A 21,989-nucleotide genomic window follows, 5' to 3' on the forward strand; every position below is an offset into this window, starting at 1 on the left:
CTGAAGTATTTTGTGGCTGTACATCAGCTGGAGTAAGATCTTTGCTTTCTGGCACTTTATCGCCTGGAATACTTGTTTGGTCCATTTCAATCTTTGGTGTTTTTGTAATTGTAAAAGACGTCATTCCATGTTCCTTTATAGTGTCCTGTGTGACTGGTTGTAAAATGCATACTTCCACCCCTTTGTGGATTTTCTCCATCTTTGCTGACTTTTCATCCAGGCTCTGGGATGCATCGTGCAGGTCTTTTGTCTCCACTTCAGCATCCACATCTTGCATGTTGCAATTCCTGCCCTTTTTGCGTCTTTTCTTTGTCTTCACTTCTATCTTGGTCATCTCGACTGCAGTCTTTTGTGGCTGTACATCAGCTGAAGTAAGTTCTTTGTTTTCTGGCACTATTTCACCCTGGATACTTGTTTGGTCCACATTAGTCTCTCTTGTTTTTGTTGTTGTAAAAGACATCATTTCATGTTCCTTCATAGTGTCCTTTGTGAGTGGTTGTAAATTGAAGACTTCCACCCCTTTGTGGATTTTCTCCATCTTTGCCGACTTTTCATCCAGGCTCTGGGATGCATCGTGCACGTGTTTTGTCTCCTCTTCAGCATGCACTTCTTGAATGTTGCCATCCTTGACCTTTTTTCTTTTTTTCTTTGTGTTTGCTTCTACATTGGTCATCTCAACTGCAGTCTTTTGTGGCTGCATATCAGCTGAAGTCGATTCTTGACTTTCTGGCACTTTCTCGCCCTGGATACTTGTTTGGTCCTTATGAATGATTGGAGCATTGACTGTAAATGACGTCATTTCATGTTCCTTTATATTGTCCTGTTTGAGTGGTTGTAAATTGAACACTTCCACCCCTTTGTGGATTTTCTCCATCTCTGCCGACTTTTCATCCAGGCTCTGGGATGCATCGTGCACGTCTTTTGTCTCCACTTCAGCATCAGCTACTTGCAAGTTGCAATTCTTGCCCTTTTTGCGTTTTTTCTTCATCTTCACTTCTATCTTGGTCATCTTGACTTCAGTCTTTTGTGGCTCTACATCAGCTGAAGTAAGTTCTTTGATTTCTGGCACATTTTCACCCTTGATACTTGTTTGGTCCACATCAGTCTCTGGTGTTTTTGTTGTTGTAAAAGACGTAATTTCATGTTCCTTTGTAGTGTCCTGTGTGCCTGATGGTAAAATGCAAACTTCTGCCCCTTTGCCTATTTTCTCCATCTTTGCTGACTTTTCATCCAGGCTCTGGGATGCATCGTGCAGGTCTTTTGTCTCCACTTCAGCATCCACATCTTGCATGTTGCAATTCCTGCCCTTTTTGCGTCTTTTCTTTGTCTTCACTTCTATCTTGGTCATCTCGACTGCAGTCTTTTGTGGCTGTACATCAGCTGAAGTAAGTTCTTTGTTTTCTGGCACTATTTCACCCTGGATACTTGTTTGGTCCACATTAGTCTCTCTTGTTTTTGTTGTTGTAAAAGACATCATTTCATGTTCCTTCATAGTGTCCTTTGTGAGTGGTTGTAAATTGAAGACTTCCACCCCTTTGTGGATTTTCTCCATCTTTGCCGACTTTTCATCCAGGCTCTGGGATGCATCGTGCACGTCTTTTATATCCACTTCAGCATGCACTTCTTGCACATTGCAATCTTCAACCTTTTTGCGTTTTTTCTTTGTCTTCACTTCTACATTGGTCATCTCAACTGCAGTCTTTTGTGGCTCTACATCAGCTGAAGTCGATTCTTGACTTTCTGGCACTTTCTCGCCCTGGATACTTGTTTGGTCCTCATGAATGATTGGAGCATTGACTGTAAATGACGTCATTTCATGTTCCTTTATATTGTCCTGTTTGAGTGGTTGTAAATTGAACACTTCCACCCCTTTGTGGATTTTCTCCATCTCTGCCGACTTTGCATCCAGGCTCTGGGATTCATCGTGCACGTCTTTTGTCTCCACTTCAGCATCAGCTACTTGCAAGTTGCAATTCTTGCCCTTTTTGCGTTTTTTCTTCATCTTCACTTCTATCTTGGTCATCTTGACTTCAGTCTTTTGTGGCTGTACATCAGCTGAAGTAAGTTCTTTGTTTTCTGGCACATTTTCACCCTTGATACTTGTTTGGTCCACATCAGTCTCTGGTGTTTTTGTTGTTGTAAAAGACGTAATTTCATGTTCCTTTGTAGTGTCCTGTGTGCCTGATGGTAAAATGCAAACTTCTGCCCCTTTGCCTAATTTCTCCATCTTTGCTGACTTTTCATCCAGGCTCTGGGATGCATCGTGCAGGTCTTTTGTCTCCACTTCAGCATCCACATCCTGCATGTTGCAATTCTTGCCCTTTTTGCGTCTTTTCTTTGTCTTCACTTCTATCTTGGTCATCTCGACTGCAGCCTTTTGTGGCTGTACATCAACTGAAGTAAGTTCTTTGCTGCCTGCCACTATTTCATCCTGGATACTTGTTTGGTCCACATCAGTCTCTGGTGTTTTTGTTGTTGTAAAATACATCATTTCATGTTCCTTCATAGTGTCCTTTGTGAGTGGTTGTAAATTGCATTCTTCCACCCCTTTGTGGATTTTCTCCATCTTTGCCGACTTTTCATCCAGGCTCTGGGATGCATCGTGCACGTCTTTTGTCTCCACCTCAGCATCCACTTCGTGCATGTTGTAATTCTTGCCCTTTTTGTGTCTTTTCTTTGTCTTCACTTCTATCTTGGTCATCTTGACTTCAGTCTTTTGTGGCTGTACATCAGCTGAAGTAAGTTCTTTGTTTTCTGGCACTATTTCACCCTGGATACTTGTTTGGTCCACATTAGTCTCTCTTGTTTTTGTTGTTGTAAAAGACATCATTTCATGTTCCTTCATAGGGTCCTTTGTGAGTGGTTGTAAATTGCATTCTTCCACCCCTTTGTGGATTTTCTCCATCTCTGCCGACTTTTCATCCAGGCTCTGGGATGCATCGTGCAGGTCTTTTATATCCACTTCAGCATGCACTTCTTGCACATTGCAATCCTCAACCTTTTTGCGTTTTTTCTTTGTCTTCACTTTTACATTGGTCATCTCAACTACAGTCTTTTGTGGCTCTACATCAGCTGAAGTCGATTCTTGACTTTCTGGCACTTTCTCGCCCTGGATACTTGTTTGGTCCTTATGAATGATTGGAGCATTGACTGTAAATGACGTCATTTCATGTTCCTTTATATTGTCCTGTTTGAGTGGTTGTAAATTGAACACTTCCACCCCTTTGTGGATTTTCTCCATCTTTGCTGACTTTTCATCCAGGCTCTGGGATGCATCGTGCACGTCTTTTGTCTCCACTTCAGCATCAGCTACTTGCAAGTTGCAATTCTTGCCCTTTTTGCGTTTTTTCTTCATCTTCACTTCTATCTTGGTCATCTCGACTGCAGCCTTTTGTGGCTGTACATCAACTGAAGTAAGTTCTTGGCTTTCTGCCACTATTTCATCCTGGATACTTGTTTGGTCCACATCAGTCTCTGGTGTTTTTGTTGTTGTAAAAGACATCATTTCATGTTCCTTCATAGTGTCCTTTGTGAGTGGTTGTAAAATACACACTTCCACCCCTTTGTGGATTTTCTCCATCTTTGCCGACTTTTCATCCAGGCTCTGGGATGCATTGTGCACGTCTTTTGTCTCTACTTCAGCATCCACTTCCTGCATGTTGTAATTCTTGCCCTTTTTGTGTCTTTTCTTTGTCTTCACTTCTATCTTGGTCATCTTGACTTCAGTCTTTTGTGGCTGTACATCAGCTGAAGTCAGGTCTTTGTTTTCTGGCACTATTTCACCCTTGATACTTGTTTGGTCCACATCAGTCTCTGGTGTTTTTGTTGTTGTAAAAGACGTAATTTCATGTTCCTTTGTAGTGTCCTGTGTGCCTGATGGTAAAATGCAAACTTCTGCCCCTTTGCCTATTTTCTCCATCCTTGCCGACTTTTCATCCAGGCTCTGGGATGCATCGTGCAAGTCTTTTGTCTCCACTTCAGCATCCACTTCTTGCATGTTGCAATTCTTGCCCTTTTTTCCTCTTTTCTTTGTTTTCACTTCTATCTTGGTCATCTCGACTGCAGCCTTTTGTGGCTGTACATCAACAGAAGTAAGTTCTTTACTTTCTGCCACTATTTCATCCTGGATACTTGTTTGGTCCACATCAGTCTCTGGTGTTTTTGTTGTTGTAAAAGACATAATTTCATGTTCCTTCATAGTGTCCTTTGTGAGTGGTTGTAAATTGAAGACTTCCACCCCTTTGTGGATTTTCTCCATCCTTGCCGACTTTTCATTCAGGCTCTGGGATGCATCGTGCACGTGTTTTGTCTCCTTTTCAGCATGCACTTCTTGCACATTGCCATCCTTGAGCTTTTTGCGTTTTTTCTTCATCTTCACTTCTATCTTGGTCATCTTGACTGCAGTGTTTTCTGCCTGTGCATCAGCTGAAGTCAGGTCTTTGTTTTCTGGCACATTTTCATCCTGGATACTTGTCAGATATTGATCAATCCCTGGTGCCTTTGCTATTGTGACAGATATATTTTCATTTTCTTTTATAGTGTCTTGTGTGCCTGATGGTAAAATGCAAACTTCTGCTCCTTTGCCTATTTTCTCCATCTTTGCTGACTTTTCATCCAGGCTCTGGGATGCATCGTGCAGGTCTTTTGTCTCCACTTCAGCATCCACATCTTGCATGTTGCAATTCTTGCCCTTTTTGCGTCTTTTCTTTGTCTTCACTTCTATCTTGGTCATCTCGACTGCAGTCTTTTGTGGCTGTACATCAACTGAAGTAAGTTCTTTCCTTTCTGCCACTATTTCATCCTGGATACTTGTTTGGTCCACATTAGTCTCTCTTGTTTTTGTTGTTGTAAAAGACATCATTTCATGTTCCTTCATAGTGTCCTTTGTGAGTGGTTGTAAATTGAAGACTTCCACCCCTTTGTGGATTTTCTCCATCCTTGCCGACTTTTCATCCAGGCTCTGGGATGCATCGTGCAGGTCTTTTATATCCACTTCAGCATGCACTTCTTGCACATTGCCATCCTTGACCTTTTTGCGTTTTTTCTTCATCTTCACTTCTATCTTGGTCATCTTGACTGCAGTGTTTTCTGCCTGTGCATCAGCTGAAGTCAGGTCTTTGTTTTCTGGCACATTTTCATCCTGGATACTTGTCAGATATTGATCAATCCCTGGTGCCTTTGCTATTTTGACAGATATATTTTCATTTTCTTTTATAGTGTCTTGTGTGCCTGATGGTAAAATGCAAACTTCTGCCCCTTTGCCTATTTTCTCCATCTTTGCTGACTTTTCATCCAGGCTCTGGGATGCATCGTGCAGGTCTTTTGTCTCCACTTCAGCATCCACATCTTGCATGTTGCAATTCTTGCCCTTTTTGCGTCTTTTCTTTGTCTTCACTTCTATCTTGGTCATCTCGACTGCAGCCTTTTGTGGCTGTACATCAACTGAAGTAAGTTCTTTCCTTTCTGCCACTATTTCATCCTGGATACCTTTTTGGTCCACATTAGTCTCTCCTGTTTTTGTTGTTGTAAAAGACATCATTTCATGTTCCTTCATAGTGTCCTTTGTGAGTGGTTGTAAATTGCATTCTTCCACCCCTTTGTGGATTTTCTCCATCTTTGCCGACTTTTCATCCAGGCTCTGGGATGCATCGTGCACGTGTTTTGTCTCCACTTCACAATCCACTTCCTGCATGTTGTAATTCTTGCCCTTTTTGTGTCTTTTCTTTGTCTTCACTTCTATCTTGGTCATCTCGACTGCAGTCTTTTGTGGCTCTACATCAGCTGAAGTAAGTTCTTTGCTTTCTGGCACATTTTCACCCTTGATACTTGTTTGGTCCACATCAGTCTCTGGTGTTTTTGTTGTTGTAAAAGACGTAATTTCATGTTCCTTTGTAGTGTCCTGTGTGCCTGATGGTAAAATGCAAACTTCTGCCCCTTTGCCTATTTTCTCCATCCTTGCCGACTTTTCATCCAGGCTCTGGGATGCATCGTGCAGGTCTTTTGTCTCCACTTCAGCATCCACTTCTTGCATGTTGCAATCCTTGCCCTTTTTTCCTCTTTTCTTTGTTTTCACTTCTATCTTGGTCATCTCGACTGCAGCCTTTTGTGGCTGTACATCAGCTGAAGTAAGTTCTTTACTTTCTGCCACTATTTCACCCTGGATACTTGTTTGGTCCACATCAGTCTCTGGTGTTTTTGTTGTTGTAAAAGATGTTATTTCATGTTCCTTCATAGTGTCCTTTGTGAGTGGTTGTAAATTGAAGACTTCCACCCCTTTGTGGATTTTCTCCATCTCTGCTGACTTTTCATCCAGGCTCTGGGATGCATCGTGCATGTCTTTTGTCTCCACTTCAGCATCCACTTCTTGCATGTTGTAATTCTTGCCCTTTTTGCGTTTTTTCTTCATCTTCGCTTCTGCCTTGGTTATTTCAACTGCAGTCTTTTGTGGCTCTACATCAGCTGAAGTTGATTCTTTGCTTTCTTGCACTTTCACGCCCTGGCTACTTGTTTGGTCCTTATGAATGATTGGAGCGTTTATAAAGGAACATGAAATGACATCATTGACAACAGTGTCCTGTGTGACTGGTTGTAAATTGCACACTTCCACCCCTTTGTGGATTTTCTCCATCCTTGCCGACTTTTCATCCAGGCTCTGGGATGCATCGTGCACATGTGTTGTCTCCTTTTCAGCATCCACTTCTTGCATGTTGCAATCCTTGCCTTTTTTCCCTCTTTTCTTTGTCTTCACTTCTATCTTGGTCATCTCAACTGCAGTCTTTTTTGGCTGTACATCAGCTGAAGTAAGTTTTTTGCTTTCTGGCACTTTTTCGCCCTGAATACTTGTTTGGTCCACATCAATCTTTGGTGTTTTTGTTAACTTAGAAGACGTAGTTTCATGTTCCTTCATAGTGTCCTTTGTGACTGGTTGTAAAATGCACACTTCCGCCCCTTTCTCGATTTTATCCATCTTTGCCGACTTTTCATCCAGGCTCTGGGATGCATTGTGCACGTCTTTCGTCTCCAATTCAGCATGCACTTCTTGGACATTGCAATCCTTGACCTTTTTGTGTTTTTTCTTCGTCTTCACTTCTACCTTGGTCATTTCGACTGCAGTCTTTTGTGGCTGTATCTCAACTGAAGTCAGGTCGTTCCTTTCTGGCACTTTTTCGGCCTGGATACTTGTTTGGTCCATGTGAATCATTGGAGTATTTGTTATCTTAAAAGAAGAGTTTTCATGTTTCTTTCTGGTGTCCTGTGTGACTGGTTGTAAAATGCACACTTCTGCCCCTTTGTGGATTTTTTCCATCTTTGCCGACTTTTCATCCAGGCTCTGAGATGCATCGTGCACGTCTTTTGTCTCCACTTCAGAATGCACTTCTTGCACATTGCAACCCTTGACCTCTTTGCATTTTTTCTTCATCTTCACTTCTTCCTTGGTCACCTCAACTGTAGTCTTTTGTTGCTGTACATCAGCTGAAGTGAGTTTTTTCTTTTCTGGCACTTTTTCGCCCTGGATACTTGTTTGGTCCACATTAATCTTTGGTGTTTTTGTTATCTTCGAAGATGTAATTTCATGTTCCTTTATAGTGTCCTTTGTGACTGGTTGTAAAATGCAAACTTCCGCCCCGTTCTCGATTTTCTCCATCTTAGCCGACTTTTCATCCAGGTTCCTGGATGCATTGTGCACGTCTTTTGTCTCCACTTCAGCATGCACTTCTTGGACATTGCAATCCTTGAGCTTTTTGTGTTTTTTCTTCGTCTTCACTTCTACCTTGGTCATTTCGACTGCAGTCTTTTGTGGCTGTATCTCAACTGAAGTGTTTATCGTAAAAGACGTAATTTCATGTTCCTTGATAGTGTCCTTTGTGACTGGTTGTAAAATGCACTCTTCTACCCCTTGGATTTTCTCCATTTTCACTGATTTTTCATCCAGGCTCTGGGATGCATAATGCGCTTCTTTTGTCTCCACTTCAGCATCCACTTCTTGCACATTGCAATTCTTCACCTTTTTGGATTTTTTCTTTGTCTTCAATTCTATCTTGGTCATTTTGATTGCAGTGTTTTCTGTCTGTGGCTGTGGATCAGTTGAATTCAGGTCTTTGTTTTCTGGCAGTTTTTCACCTGGGATACTTGCTTGATATAGATCAGTCCCTGATTCATATGCTATTGTGAAAGATGTATTTTCATGTTCCTTTAAAGCTGTCAGTGTACCTGGTGGTAAAATGCACACTTCAGCCTCTTTGTGGATTTTCTCTATCTTAACAGACTTCTGTACCAGTCTCTGGGTTTCATCGTGCACGTCTTTTGTGTCCACTTGAGCATCCATTTCTTGCACTTTGCTATCCTTGATCTCTGTGGGTCTTTCCTTTGTCTTCAGTTCTACTCTGCTCATCTCTACTGCAGTATTTTGTGGTTTGACATCAGCTGCAGTCAGTCCTTTACGTTCTGTCATGTTTTCACCCTGGAAACTTGTTTGATCCATATCAATTGTTGGTGTGTTAGGTACTGTAAAAGACTTGATTTTGTGTTTCTTTATAGTGTCCCGTGTACCTGGTTGTAAAATAGACACTTCTGCCCATTTGTGGATTTTCTCCATCTTAACAGATGTTTCTTCCAGACTTTGGGGTGCAGCATATATGTCTTTCATTAATGCCTGAGCATCCGTTCCTTGCATGTTGCCATCCTTAACCTTTTTGTGTTTTTTCTTTGTCTTCACTTCAACCTTTGTCATCTCGACTGCAGTTTTTTCTGGCCGCACATCAGCTGACATCAGTTCTTTATTGCATTGGATACCTGTTTGATCAATCCTTGGCACCTTTGCTATGGCGACAGGTGTGATTTCATGCTTCCTTACAAGGCCATGTGCACCTGGTTGTGAAATACACACTTCGGCCCCTTTGTGGATTTTCTCCATCCTAACAGACTTTTCTTCCAGGCTTTGGGATGTATAATGCATGTCTTTTGTTGTTGACACTTCAGCATGCATCTTGCAATCCTTGATCTCATTGGGTATTTCCTTTTTCTTCCCTTCCACCTTGGTAATATCAACTGCAGTCTTTTGTAGTTGTATATCAGCTGAAGTCGGTTCTTCGCTTTCTGTTACTTTTACGCACTCAAAAGTAGCTTGATCAATTCTTGGCACTTTTGTCATTGTAACAGAAGTGATATCATGGTCCTTTATAGTGGCCTGTGTACATGGTTGTAAAATGTGCACTTCCGCACCACTGTGGATTTTCTCAATCTTAAAATGTTCATCCAGGCTCAGGGGCGCATCATGCACTTTTTTTGTTGACTCTTCAGCATGTACCTCTTGCATGCCATCATCCGTGATCCTTTTTTTGGTCTTCACTTCTACCTTCATCATCGTGACTGCAGGGTTTTCTGCCTGTGCATCAGCTGACATCAGGTGTTTGTAACCTGGGATACTTGTTTTTTCTATATCAATCCTTGGTGCCTTTTCTACTGTCACAGGCATAAATGCATGTTCAGTAATAATGGCCTGTGTACCTGTTGGAGAAAGGCACACCTCAGCGCCTTTGGATATTTTCTTCATCTTAACAGACATTTCATCCAAGGTCTGGGCTTCATGAAGCAAACTCTTTGTCAATTCTTTGGCATCCACTTCTTGCATATTGCAATCCTTGCCTTTTTTGTGTCTTTTCTTTGTCTTTACTTCTACCATGGTCATCTTGACTGCACTCTTCTCTGGCTGCACATCAGCTGTAGTCAGTTTTTTGTTTTCGGGAACTTGTTGGCCCTGGATACTTGTTTGATCCATTGTCAGCCCAATAACCACATTCGATGCTGAGTCAAGCTTCAAATAGTCATCTCTTTTCTTGGTATCTGCAGACTCTGTAACAATAGATCTTTCAGGTGTGTTTTTCAGGATAGAGACCATTTCCGTTGAGGGGAAAATTTGCTCACTCTTTATCCCCCTCCTGGTTGGTATGACTTTAGGTCGATTGGTAACAGCACTGTTGGTTTGCATCCTAAAGTCCAGGGAACATTTCTGCCCATCAGAGTCTTCCATTGTGTCAAAAAAATCCACGCTAGCAGGGAAAGGTGTTCGACCATTTGACTTTTTGGTTGGTGAAAGTTTATCTTTTTCCAAAAGAGTAATTTCTTTTGTTGCTGTGAGCACTTCTGACATTGAAGACAGCTTCTGGTGGTCAGTTTCATCCTTGGTCTTTAAAAGCTCCTTGCTAGAAGGTTTTAAATAGACCTTTGGACTTTTTGCAGTTGAAGAATTCCCACACTCTGAGACTTTCTCAGTTTCCTTGGACTTCACATCAATACCACCAAGAGAAGAGACTGGCTTTACATCTGTTGAAGGATTCGGCTTCCCTCTGGTAGGTATGGCAAATTGCTCCAAAACTGCAACTTCAGTTTGCTCGCTGACACCCAGTGAAGAATCCTGACTGTAAGGTTCTTTCTTGACATGCATCAGCTCGGTGGTAGATAATTTGGAGAAAAGCTTCGGACCCATTGACAATCTTTTGTTTGGTGAAAGCGTTCCTTTTTTTACAAAAGTAATTTCAGTTGTTGCTGTGACCACTTCTGGAGTTGCAGATGGCTTTTGACTATCAGGGTATTCCTTGGCCTTTCGAAGCTCTGCAGTAGCATGTCTTGGGGAATGTTTAAGAATATTTGACTTTCCTTTGGTTGCTGAAAGTTCACATTTCACACTAGTTGGTGTAGATGCTGTGACCACCACTGGAGTTGAAGATGACTTCTTACGATTAGGCTCTGGGGAAAGTTTAGTTGGTGCTGTGACCACCTCTGGCGTTAAATATGGATCGTTACTGTCAGCCTCTTCTTTACCCTTTGTCAGCTCTATGGTAGCACGTTCTTGAGAAGGTCTCAGACTTTTTGAATTTCCTTTGTTCCTTTTTCCTTTTTCAACAGAAATTTGTATTGGTACTGTAATCACTTCTGGAGTAGAAAATGGCTTTTTATTGTCAGGCTCTTCCTTTGATGTTATCAGGACCGTAGTAGCAAGACCAGGTGAAAGTCTGAGACCCATGGATTTTATTTTGGTTGGTGAAAGTTCACCTTTTTCCACAACAGCAATTGTAATGATTTCAGTTGGTGCTGTGACCACCTCTGGAGGTGGAGATGGCTTCTGATTGTCAGGCTTTTTCTTGATATTTGTAAGGTCTGAGCAAGAATGGTCTGGGGAAAGTTTTCCCTTTGACATTTCTTTGGTAGGTGACATTTTGAAGTTTTCCACAACAGCAATTTTAGTTGGTCCTTGTACCACCTCTGGAGTAGGAGGAGGCTTCTTGCTTTCAGCCACTGTATTGGTCTTTGTACGCTCTGTAGTAGCAAGATCTGGGGAAAGCTTAAGGCCCTTTGGCGTTCCTTTCGTAGGTGAAGGTTCAACCTTTTCCACAACAGCAATTTTAGTTGGTTCCATGACCACCTCTGGGATTGAATATGGCTTCTTACTCTCAGCATCTTCATTGGTCCTTGACAGCTCTTTGGTATCAAGTTCCTTGTGATGTTTCAGACCTGATGAGGTTTCTTTGGTTGGTGAAAGTTCAACTAATTCCACAATAGCAAATTGATTAACTTTAGTTAGTGCTCTGGCCACTACTTCAGTTGAACATGGCTTCTCACTGTCAGCCTCTGTTTTGTTCTTTGTCAGCTCTATGGTTGCAAGTTCCTGTGAAAGTTTCAGATCCATTGACTCTCTTGTGGTTGTCGACAGTTCAACTTTTTCCAAAACACCAATTTCTGATGGTGCTGTGACCACCTCTGGAATTAAAGGTGGCTTCTGGCTCTCATGCACTTTATTGGTCTTCATAAAATCTGTGCTAGCAAGTTCTGGGGAAAGTTCATGTCCCATTAACTTTCCTTTGGTTGTCAAAAGTTTAACATTTTCAACCACAGCAGTTTCAGTTTGTGCTTTGACAACCTTTGGAGAAGAAGGTGGCTTCTTGCTTTCAGCCTCTTCCTCGGCCTTTGTACGCTCTGTAGTAGCAAGATCTGGGGAAAGTTTAAGGCCCTTTGACGTTTCTTTCATAGGTGAATGTTCAACCTTTTCAACAACAGCAATTTTAGTTGATTCCATGACCACCTCTGAGATTGAAGATGGCTTCTTACTCTCAGAATCTTCTTTGGTCCTTGACAGCTCTTTGGTATCAAGTTCCTTGTGATGTTTCAGACCTGATGAGGTTTCTTTGGTTGGTGACAGTTCAACTAATTCCACAATAGCAATTTGATTAACTTCAGTTGGTGCTGTGACCACTACTTGAGTTGAACATGGCTTCTCACTGTCAGCCTCTTTTCTGTTCTTTGTCAGCTCTATGGTAGCAAGTTCCTGAGAAGGTTTGAGATCTGTTAACTGTCTTGTGGTGGGTGGCAGTCCACCTTTTTCCAAAACAGCAATTTCTGTTGGTGCTGTGACCACCTCTGGAATTGAAGATGGCTTATGACTCTCAGGCAATTCTTTGGTCTTCATAAAATCTGTGCTAGCAAGTTCCAGGGAAATGTCATGCTCCTTGAACATTCCTTTGTTTGGTGAAATGTTAACATTTTCCGCAACATCAATTTTAGTTGGTCCCATGACCACCTCTGGAGTAGAAGATGGCTTCTTGCTTTCAGCAATTTCCTTGGTCTTTGTAAGCTCTATTGGTCCCATGACCACCTCTGCGACTGAAGATGGCTTCTTACTCTCAGCATCTTCTTTGGTCCTTGACAGCTCTTTGGTATCAAGTTCCTTGGAATGTTTCAGACATGATGATGTTTCTTTGGTTGGTGAAAGTTCAACTAATTCCACAATAGCAATTTGATCAACTGTAGCAGTGGTCACAGCACCAACTGAAATTAAACATGGCTTCTCAATGTCGGCCTCTGTTATGTTCTTTGTCAACTCTATGGTAGCAAGTTCCTGAGAAGGTCTCATATCTGTTGACTGTCTTGTGGTGGTCGGCAGTCCATCTTTTTCCATAACAGCTATTTCTGTTGGTGCTGTGACCACCTCTGGAATTAAAGATTGCCTATGACTCTCAGGCACTTCTTTGGTCTTCATAAAATCTGTGCTAGCAAGTTCCAGGGAAATTTCATGCTCCTTGAACATTCCTTTGGTTGGTGAAATGTTAACATTTTCCTCAACATCAATTTTAGCTGGTCCCATGACCACCTCTGGAGTAGAAGGTGGCTTCTTGGTTTCATCAATTTCCTTGGTCTTTGTAAGCTCTGTTGGTCCCATGACCACCTCTGGAGTAGAAGGTGGCTTCTTGCTTTCAGCAATTTCCTTGGTCTTTGTAAGCTCTATTGGTCCCATGACCACCTCTGCGACTGAAGATGGCTTCTTACTCTCAGCATCTTCTTTGGTCCTTGACAGCTCTTTGGTATCAAGTTCCTTGGAATGTTTCAGACATGATGATGTTTCTTTGGTTGGTGAAAGTTCAACTAATTCCACAATAGCAATTTGATCAACTGAAGCAGTGGTCACAGCACCAACTGAAATTAAACATGGCTTCTCAATGTCGGCCTCTGTTATGTTCTTTGTCAACTCTATGGTAGCAAGTTCCTGAGAAGGTCTCATATCTGTTGACTGTCTTGTGGTGGTCGGCAGTCCATCTTTTTCCATAACAGCTATTTCTGTTGGTGCTGTGACCACCTCTGGAATTAAAGATTGCCTATGACTCTCAGGCACTTCTTTGGTCTTCATAAAATCTGTGCTAGCAAGTTCCAGGGAAATTTCATGCTCCTTGAACATTCCTTTGGTTGGTGAAATGTTAACATTTTCCTCAACATCAATTTTAGCTGGTCCCATGACCACCTCTGGAGTAGAAGGTGGCTTCTTGGTTTCATCAATTTCCTTGGTCTTTGTAAGCTCTGTTGGTCCCATGACCACCTCTGGAGTAGAAGGTGGCTTCTTGCTTTCAGCAATTTCCTTGGTCTTTGTAAGCTCTATTGGTCCCATGACCACCTCTGCGACTGAAGATGGCTTCTTACTCTCAGCATCTTCTTTGGTCCTTGACAGCTCTTTGGTATCAAGTTCCTTGGAATGTTTCAGACATGATGATGTTTCTTTGGTTGGTGAAAGTTCAACTAATTCCACAATAGCAATTTGATCAACTGAAGCAGTGGTCACAGCACCAACTGAAATTAAACATGGCTTCTCAATGTCGGCCTCTGTTATGTTCTTTGTCAACTCTATGGTAGCAAGTTCCTGAGAAGGTCTCATATCTGTTGACTGTCTTGTGGTGGTCGGCAGTCCATCTTTTTCCATAACAGCTATTTCTGTTGGTGCTGTGACCACCTCTGGAATTAAAGATTGCCTATGACTCTCAGGCACTTCTTTGGTCTTCATAAAATCTGTGCTAGCAAGTTCCAGGGAAATTTCATGCTCCTTGAACATTCCTTTGGTTGGTGAAATGTTAACATTTTCCTCAACATCAATTTTAGCTGGTCCCATGACCACCTCTGGAGTAGAAGGTGGCTTCTTGGTTTCATCAATTTCCTTGGTCTTTGTAAGCTCTGTTGGTCCCATGACCACCTCTGGAGTAGAAGGTGGCTTCTTGGTTTCATCAATTTCCTTGGTCTTTGTAAGCTCTGTTGGTCCCATGACCACCTCTGGAGTAGAAGGTGGCTTCTTGCTTTCAGCAATTTCCTTGGTCTTTGTAAGCTCTATTGGTCCCATGACCACCTCTGCGACTGAAGATGGCTTCTTACTCTCAGCATCTTCTTTGGTCCTTGACAGCTCTTTGGTATCAAGTTCCTTGGAATGTTTCAGACATGATGATGTTTCTTTGGTTGGTGAAAGTTCAACTAATTCCACAATAGCAATTTGATCAACTGAAGCAGTGGTCACAGCACCAACTGAAATTAAACATGGCTTCTCAATGTCGGCCTCTGTTATGTTCTTTGTCAACTCTATGGTAGCAAGTTCCTGAGAAGGTCTCATATCTGTTGACTGTCTTGTGGTGGTCGGCAGTCCATCTTTTTCCATAACAGCTATTTCTGTTGGTGCTGTGACCACCTCTGGAATTAAAGATTGCCTATGACTCTCAGGCACTTCTTTGGTCTTCATAAAATCTGTGCTAGCAAGTTCCAGGGAAATTTCATGCTCCTTGAACATTCCTTTGGTTGGTGAAATGTTAACATTTTCCTCAACATCAATTTTAGCTGGTCCCATGACCACCTCTGGAGTAGAAGGTGGCTTCTTGGTTTCATCAATTTCCTTGGTCTTTGTAAGCTCTGTTGGTCCCATGACCACCTCTGGAGTAGAAGGTGGCTTCTTGGTTTCATCAATTTCCTTGGTCTTTGTAAGCTCTGTTGGTCCCATGACCACCTCTGGAGTAGAAGGTGGCTTCTTGGTTTCATCAATTTCCTTGGTCTTTGTAAGCTCTGTTGGTCCCATGACCACCTCTGGGATTGAAGAAGGCTTCTTACTCTCAGCATCTTCTTTGGTCCTTGACAGCTCTTTGGTATCAAGTTCCTTGGAATGTTTCAGACCCGATGAGATTTCTATGGATGGTGATAGTTCAACTAAGTCCACAGAAGCAATTTGAGTAACTTCAGTTGGTGCTGCGATCACCAACTCAGTTGAACATGGCTTCTCAGTGTCAGCCTCTTTTCTGTTCTTTGTCAGCTCTATGGTAGCAAGTTCCTGAGAAAGTTTAAGATCCGTTGACTTTCTTGTGTTTGGTAACTCTTGCCCCTTTTCCAAAAAAATAATTTCTGTTGGTATTGTGAACACCTCTGGAATTGAAGATGGCTTCTGACTGTCAGCATCTTCTTTGGTCTTTAAAAGCTCTGTGCTAGCAGGTTTTTTGGAAAGTTTAAGGCCATTTGACGTGCCTTTGGAAGGTGAAAGAGTAACATATTCCACAACATCAATTGTAGTTGGTCCCGTGACCAACTCTGGGTTTGAAGATGGCTTCTTACTCTCAGCATCTTCTTTAGTCCTTGACAGCTCTTTGGAGTCAAGTACCCCAGAACGTTTCAGACCTGATGAACGTTCAGCTTCTTCCAAGAAAGCAATTTGAGTAACTTCTGTTGGTGCTGTGACCAGTACTTCAGTTGAACATGGCTTCTCAGTGTTAGCCCCCTTTTTGTTCTTTGTTAGCTCTATTGTAACAAGTTCCTGGGAAAGTTTCAGATCTGTTGACTCTCTTACGGTTGGTGAAAGTTCACCTTTCTCCAAAACAGTATCTTCTGTTGGTGCTGTGACCACCTCTGGAATTGAAGATGGCTCCTGACTGTCAGCCTCTTTGGTCTTTGACAGCTCTGTTGCAAGTTTCTGAGAATGTTTTAGATCCTGCATCCTTTTGGTTGGTGAAAATGTAACTTTTTCCACAAAAGTAATTTCAACTGGTCTTATATTCTCTTCTGGAGTCGAAGGTGGCTTTTTACCATCAGATTCATTCTTGGCCTTTGTCAACTCTTTACTATGAAGTTCTAAAGAAATCTTTAGAATCGTTAACTTTCTTTTGGTTGGGGGAAACTCACAGTCTTTAACAAGATCAGTTTCAATTCTTCCTTTACTTACCTGTCCTGTTGCAGTCTTTCCACCCTCAGATTCATCCTTAGCCTTCTCAGACTCCATGTCAATACTTCCAGAAAACACAGCCACTGGCTCTACAGTAGTCGAAGCATCAGGTCCCTTCGGCTTGTTTTGGGCTTGTGCAGATGGCTTCTGACTGTCAGGCACTTCTTTGGTCTTTATAAGCTCTGTCCTAGCAGGTTTTGGGGAAAGTTCATGCTCCTTTAACATTTCTTTGGTTTGTGAAAGTTTCACATTTTCAACAGCAATTTCAGTTGGTGCTTTGACCGCCTCTGTAGAAGGTGGGATCTTGCTTTCAGCCATTTCCTTGGTCTTTGTAAGTTCTGTGGTAGCATTTTCTGGGGAAGGTTTGAGTTCCACAACAGTAATTTCAACTGGTCCTGTGAGCTCTTTTGGAGTTGAAGGTGGCTTTTGACTATGAGACCCATCCATGGCCTTATGCTTGCTATGAAGTTCTAAAGAAACCATTGGACTCTTTGACTTTTTGGGGGAAAACTCACTGTCTTTACCAACATCAGTTTCAATTCGTCCTTTACTCACCTGTCCTGTTAAAGTATTCCCACCCTCAGATTCACCCCTAGTATCAACCATTTTGGCTGGTGAAAGCATTCCCTTGTCCACAACAGCAATTTCAGTTGGTGCTGCAAACACATGTGGAGGTGAAGATGGCTTCTGACTGTCAGACTCATTTTTGGTATTTGTCAACTCTGTGGTAGCAAATTTAAGAGAAAGTTCCCTTTCTAGAGAAAGGCCGTTTGAAATTTCTTTGGTAGGTGAATTTTTACATTTTTCCACAAGAGTAATTTCAACTGGTCCTGCGGGCTCTTCTGGAGTTAAAGGTGGCTTTTGACTATGAGACTCATCACTAGCCTTTGTCATATGCTTGCTATGAAGTTCAAAAGAAACCATTGGACTCTTTGACTTTGTTGGGGAAAACTCACCATCTTTAACATCAGTTTCAATTCCTCCTTTACTTACCTGTCCTGTTAAAGTATTCCCACCCTCAGATTCACCCCTAGCATCAACCATTTTGGCTGGTGAAAGCATTCCCTTGTCTACAACAGCAATTTCAGTTGGTGCTGCAAACACATGTGGAGGTGAAATTTCTTTGGTAGTTGAATTTTTACATTTTTCCACAAGAGTAATTTCAACTGGTCCTGTGACCTCTTCCAGGGTGTAAGATGGATTCTGACTATCAGACTCATCCATGACCTTAGTCATCTGCTTGCTATAAAGCTCTAAAAAAACCTTTGGACTCTTTGACTTTGTTTTTATAGAGGAAACCTCACAGTCATGAACAAAATCAATTTCAATCTCTCCTTTACTTACCGGTCCAATTGAAGTCTTCTCGCCCTCAGATTCGACCACAGACTCCATAGATTCCACGTCAATACACCCAGCAAGAGCAGAAAGTGGCTCTACAGCAGTCGAAACATAAAGTGTCTTCGGCTCTCCTCTGTGATCAAATGAAGACTTCTGCATGTCAAGTCCTTTTTTAACATCCACAAGCTCTGTGGGAACAAATTCTGAGGAAAGTGTCAGATCCATTGACAATCTTTTGGTTGGTGAGAGCATTTCCTTTTCTACAACAGTCATTTCAGTTGGTGCTGTGACCACCTCTGTCAGCTCTGTAGTAACAAGTTCTGGGGAAAGTTTGTGACTCTTCGGCTTTATTTTGGTTGATGAAAGGTATTTTTCCACAACAGTAATTTCAATAATGTCAGTTGGTGCTGTATTCACCTCTGGAATTGAAGCTTGGCTTTGACTGTTCTGATGTCCAGGTGAAGTCTTCCCTCCCTCAGATTCTAACTTAACTACATGGTCAATAATTCCGCCATGATCAGTGACTGACCCTAGAGTAGTCGAAAGATCAATTCCTTTCGGTTTCCTTCGGGCTGGTATGGCAAATTGCTCCAAAACTACAGCTTCAATTTTCTCTCGGTGATCCAGTTTAGACTTCTGACTGGCAAGCTCTTTCTTGACATCCATGAGCTCTGTGGTAGCAAATTCAGAGGAAGTTGAAGTTTGTTTTTGACTCTCAGGATCTTCCTTGGTCAGCTCTGTGGTAATACATTCTACAAAAAAATGTGGATCCTTCGACTTTCTTTTGGCTGGTGAAAGGTCACTTTTTTGCACAACAGCAATTTCAATTATTTCATTTGGTGCTGTGACCATTTCCGGAGTTGAAGATGGCTTCTTACTCTCAGACTCTTCCTTGGTCTTCGTCAGCCCTGTGGTAGCAAGTTCTGGGGAAAGTTCGAGAGTCTTTGACCTTGTTTTTGTTGGTGCATGTTTGCCTTTTTCAACAACAGCAATTTCAATAATTTCAGTTGTTGCTGTGGCCACGTGTACAGTTAAAGATGGCCAATGAGTGTCAGGCTCTTCCTTTGTCACTTCTGATGTTAGGAGTTCTGGGGAAAGTTTGAGAGTCTTGGACTTTCTTTCGGTTGGTAAAAGTTCATTTTTTTCCACAACAGAAATTTCTAAAATGTCATTTGTTGCTGTGACCACTGTTGTAGATGAAGATGGCTTCTGAGTGTCAAGCTCTTCCTTGGACTTTGTCAGCTCTGTGGTAGCAAGTTCTGGGGAAAGTTTAAGAAACTGGGATGGTAGTTTGGTTGGGGAAATTTGATCTTTTTCCACAACAGCAATTTCTATCAATTCATTTCTTGCTGTTACCACTGTTGTAGATGAAGGTGGCTTCTGAGTGTCAGGCTCTTCCTTGGATTTTGTCAGCTCTGTGCTGGTAAGTTCTAGGGGAAGAACCTTTGATGTTCTTTTGGTTGGTGAAATTTCACCTTTTTCCACAACAGTACTTTGAGCTGTTCCAGTCACCACATCTGGAATTGAACATAGCCTCTGACTGCCTTCCTTTGACTTCTTCCTGATTGGTGTAACCTTAGTTTCTTCCACAACAGCGGGTTCTGTTATCTGACCATCAGGCTTCTCCGTTGCCCGTCTTTCATCCTTTTGAGAATGTTCCAGAGAAATGTTTTGACTCGTTAAATTTCTTGTGGTTGGCAAGAGCTCAAATTCTTCCACAATAGGAGTGTCAGTTTCTCCTGTGACTACTTGTGCAGTTAAAGAAGCCCCCTCATTTTCAAGTTCTTCTCTTACTTCCTTTGACTCCAAATAAATACTCCCACCAATGCTAGGCTCTATGAGTTTTGTCAAAATGACAGCTTCTGTTTGCTGTAAAGATTTGTCATCTTGCATGGTTTCTGTCACATCTTTGGTAACAAGTTGTGGGGAAGGTTTAAGACCCTTTGACTTTTCTTTGGTGGGTGAAAGCTCCCCCCTTTGCACAACAATACTTTCAGATGGACCTTCAGATACTATCCCTTTGGGAGATGCCTCGGTGTCAGGAAGTTTAAGAGGGGGTTCTGTACTCTTTGACTTTCTCTTAGGTGGTTGAAGATGACATTGTTCCACAACAGCAGGCTTAGCTTGCACAAACTCTGGGGTTACAGGATACTTTCCATGTTCTTGTTTTGTTTCTTTAGGCTCCACACCAGAAATAATATCAAGGCGAGACACTGGCTCTGAAACTGTGGAAACTTTAAGACCCTCTAAATTCCTTGTGGTTGGTAAAACTTGAATTTCTTCCACAACAATGGTATCAGTAGGCTTCTTACTTTCAGGCTCTTGCTTGGACTCAGTTTGCTCTGTGACTGTCTTAGTGGTGGGTTCACCTGCAACATCAACTGTTAAAGGGAGAAAGGTGAATGGCTCCGACACATCTAGAACAATGGTAGCGATACGCTTTGTTTCTTCCAAAACAATTGTTTCAGTTTGCTCTCCAGAGCTCAATGTAGGCATCTGACTTTCAAGCTCTTGCTTAGTGTCAGCCACCTCCTTGGTAATGTGTTCTGTGGAGAGTTTTGGACCCTCTGATCCTCTTTTGATTGGAGAAGGTTTTTTTTCTATCACAACAGTCATTTCAGTTGGTTCTGTGACCACATGTGTAGTTGAAAGAGATTTCAGGCCGTCAGGTTTCTTCTCCCCACCTGTAGTTATATCAACGGCTGACACTGGCTCTTGAACAGAGGTAATGTCAAGACTCTTTGATTTCCTTCTGCTTGGTACAACCTTAGTTTCCTTCTCCACAACCACAGCTTCAGTTTGCTCTTTGTATTTCAGTAAAGGCATCTGACTGTCAGGCTCTTCCATGGTTTGCACTTTCTCAGTGATAGAAACTTCTGGGGAAGGTATTTCACTTTTTGACTCTCTCTTGGTTGGTGAAAGTTTACTTTCTACCAAAATAGCACTTTCACCTGGCTGTGTGATCCTCTGTGCAGTTTCAGAAGTCTTCCCATTGTCAGGTTCCTTCTTAGTTTCCTCAGACTCTGCATAGCATTCAGTAGATAAACTCTGGCTAGCAATTGTCTCTGAAGCTGTGGAAACTCTTAAACTCTCAGATTCTTGCTCTTTTTGTACAGATTTAGGTTTCCCACAATCTGTTTTTGTGATAGATGCTGAAGTTTGGTGAGACATCAGATTCTCAGCGTCTTTGATCTGGGCAGGTTTTGCAATAGTAATCTTTGAGGACACATCTGTACTTGTTGACTCTTTACTGGTAGGTTTAAGCTCTGCTTGCTCAACCACCTCGGTCTTAGTTTGCTCTGTGACTGGCTTAGTGGTGAGTTTACTTGCAACATCTGTTGTCAAAGGGACAGTAGCACAAGGCTTTGATACATCTAGAACAATCGTAGCTATACGCTTTGTTTCTTCAACCACAATGGTTTCAGTTTTTTCTCCAGAGCTCAATGTAGGCTTCTGACTTTCAGGCTCTTGCTTAGTGTCTGCCACTTCCTTGGTAACTTGTTTTGTGGAGAGTTGTGAACCTTTTGATCTTCTTTTGACTGGAGAAAGCTTCTTCTTTATCACAACAATAGTTTCAGTTGGTTCTGTGACCACCTGTGTAGTTGAAGAAGACTTCAGGCTGTCAGGTTCTTTCTCACTATCTTCCGGTTCCACATCACTAGTTTTGCTCTGGGCAACAACTTGCTGCAAAGGTGCGGTAAGTTCAGCACTCTTTGTCATTTGTTCCCTCAAACTCAAAGCAGACCTCTTACTTTCCTCTTTAATCTGTACTGCCTGCTCACTTTGTTTTAAAACATCAGTTTCAATCGGCCCTGGAACACGCTCTGAGATTGAAGACTGCTCAGGTTTCTTCACCCCACTTGTAGTTATATCAACGGCTGCAACTGGCTCTGGAACAGAGGAATCTTCAAGACTATTTGACTTCCTCCTGCTTGGTATAACCTTAGTTTCCTTCTCCACAACCACAGCTTCAGTTTGCTCTTTGTTTTTCAGTACAGGCATCTGACTGTCAGGCTCTTCCATGGTCTGTGCTTTCTCCTTGTTAGAAAATTCTGGGGAAAGTTTTTTACTTTTTGACTTTCTTTTAGTTGGTGAAAGTTTACTTTCTACCAAAATAGCAGTTTCGCCTGGCTGTGTGATCCTCTGT

General features: G+C 42.1%; 1 protein-coding gene across 1 annotated transcript in view; it reads right to left on the bottom strand.

Annotated features, from left to right (window-relative positions):
- syne2b (spectrin repeat containing, nuclear envelope 2b) overlaps positions 1-21,989 on the bottom strand; it is a 138,137-nt gene that overhangs the window by 64,286 nt on the left and 51,862 nt on the right. The window contains exon 59 of the mRNA XM_084013806.1: positions 17,849-20,356. Coding sequence (XP_083869932.1) covers positions 17,849-20,356 — 2,508 coding nt within the window. The remainder of the gene's footprint in view (positions 1-17,848; positions 20,357-21,989) is intronic.

The sequence above is a fragment of the Eutrigla gurnardus genome (assembly GCF_963514095.1).
Source record: "Eutrigla gurnardus genome assembly, chromosome: 7".
NCBI classification, from domain to species: Eukaryota; Metazoa; Chordata; class Actinopteri; order Perciformes; family Triglidae; genus Eutrigla; species Eutrigla gurnardus.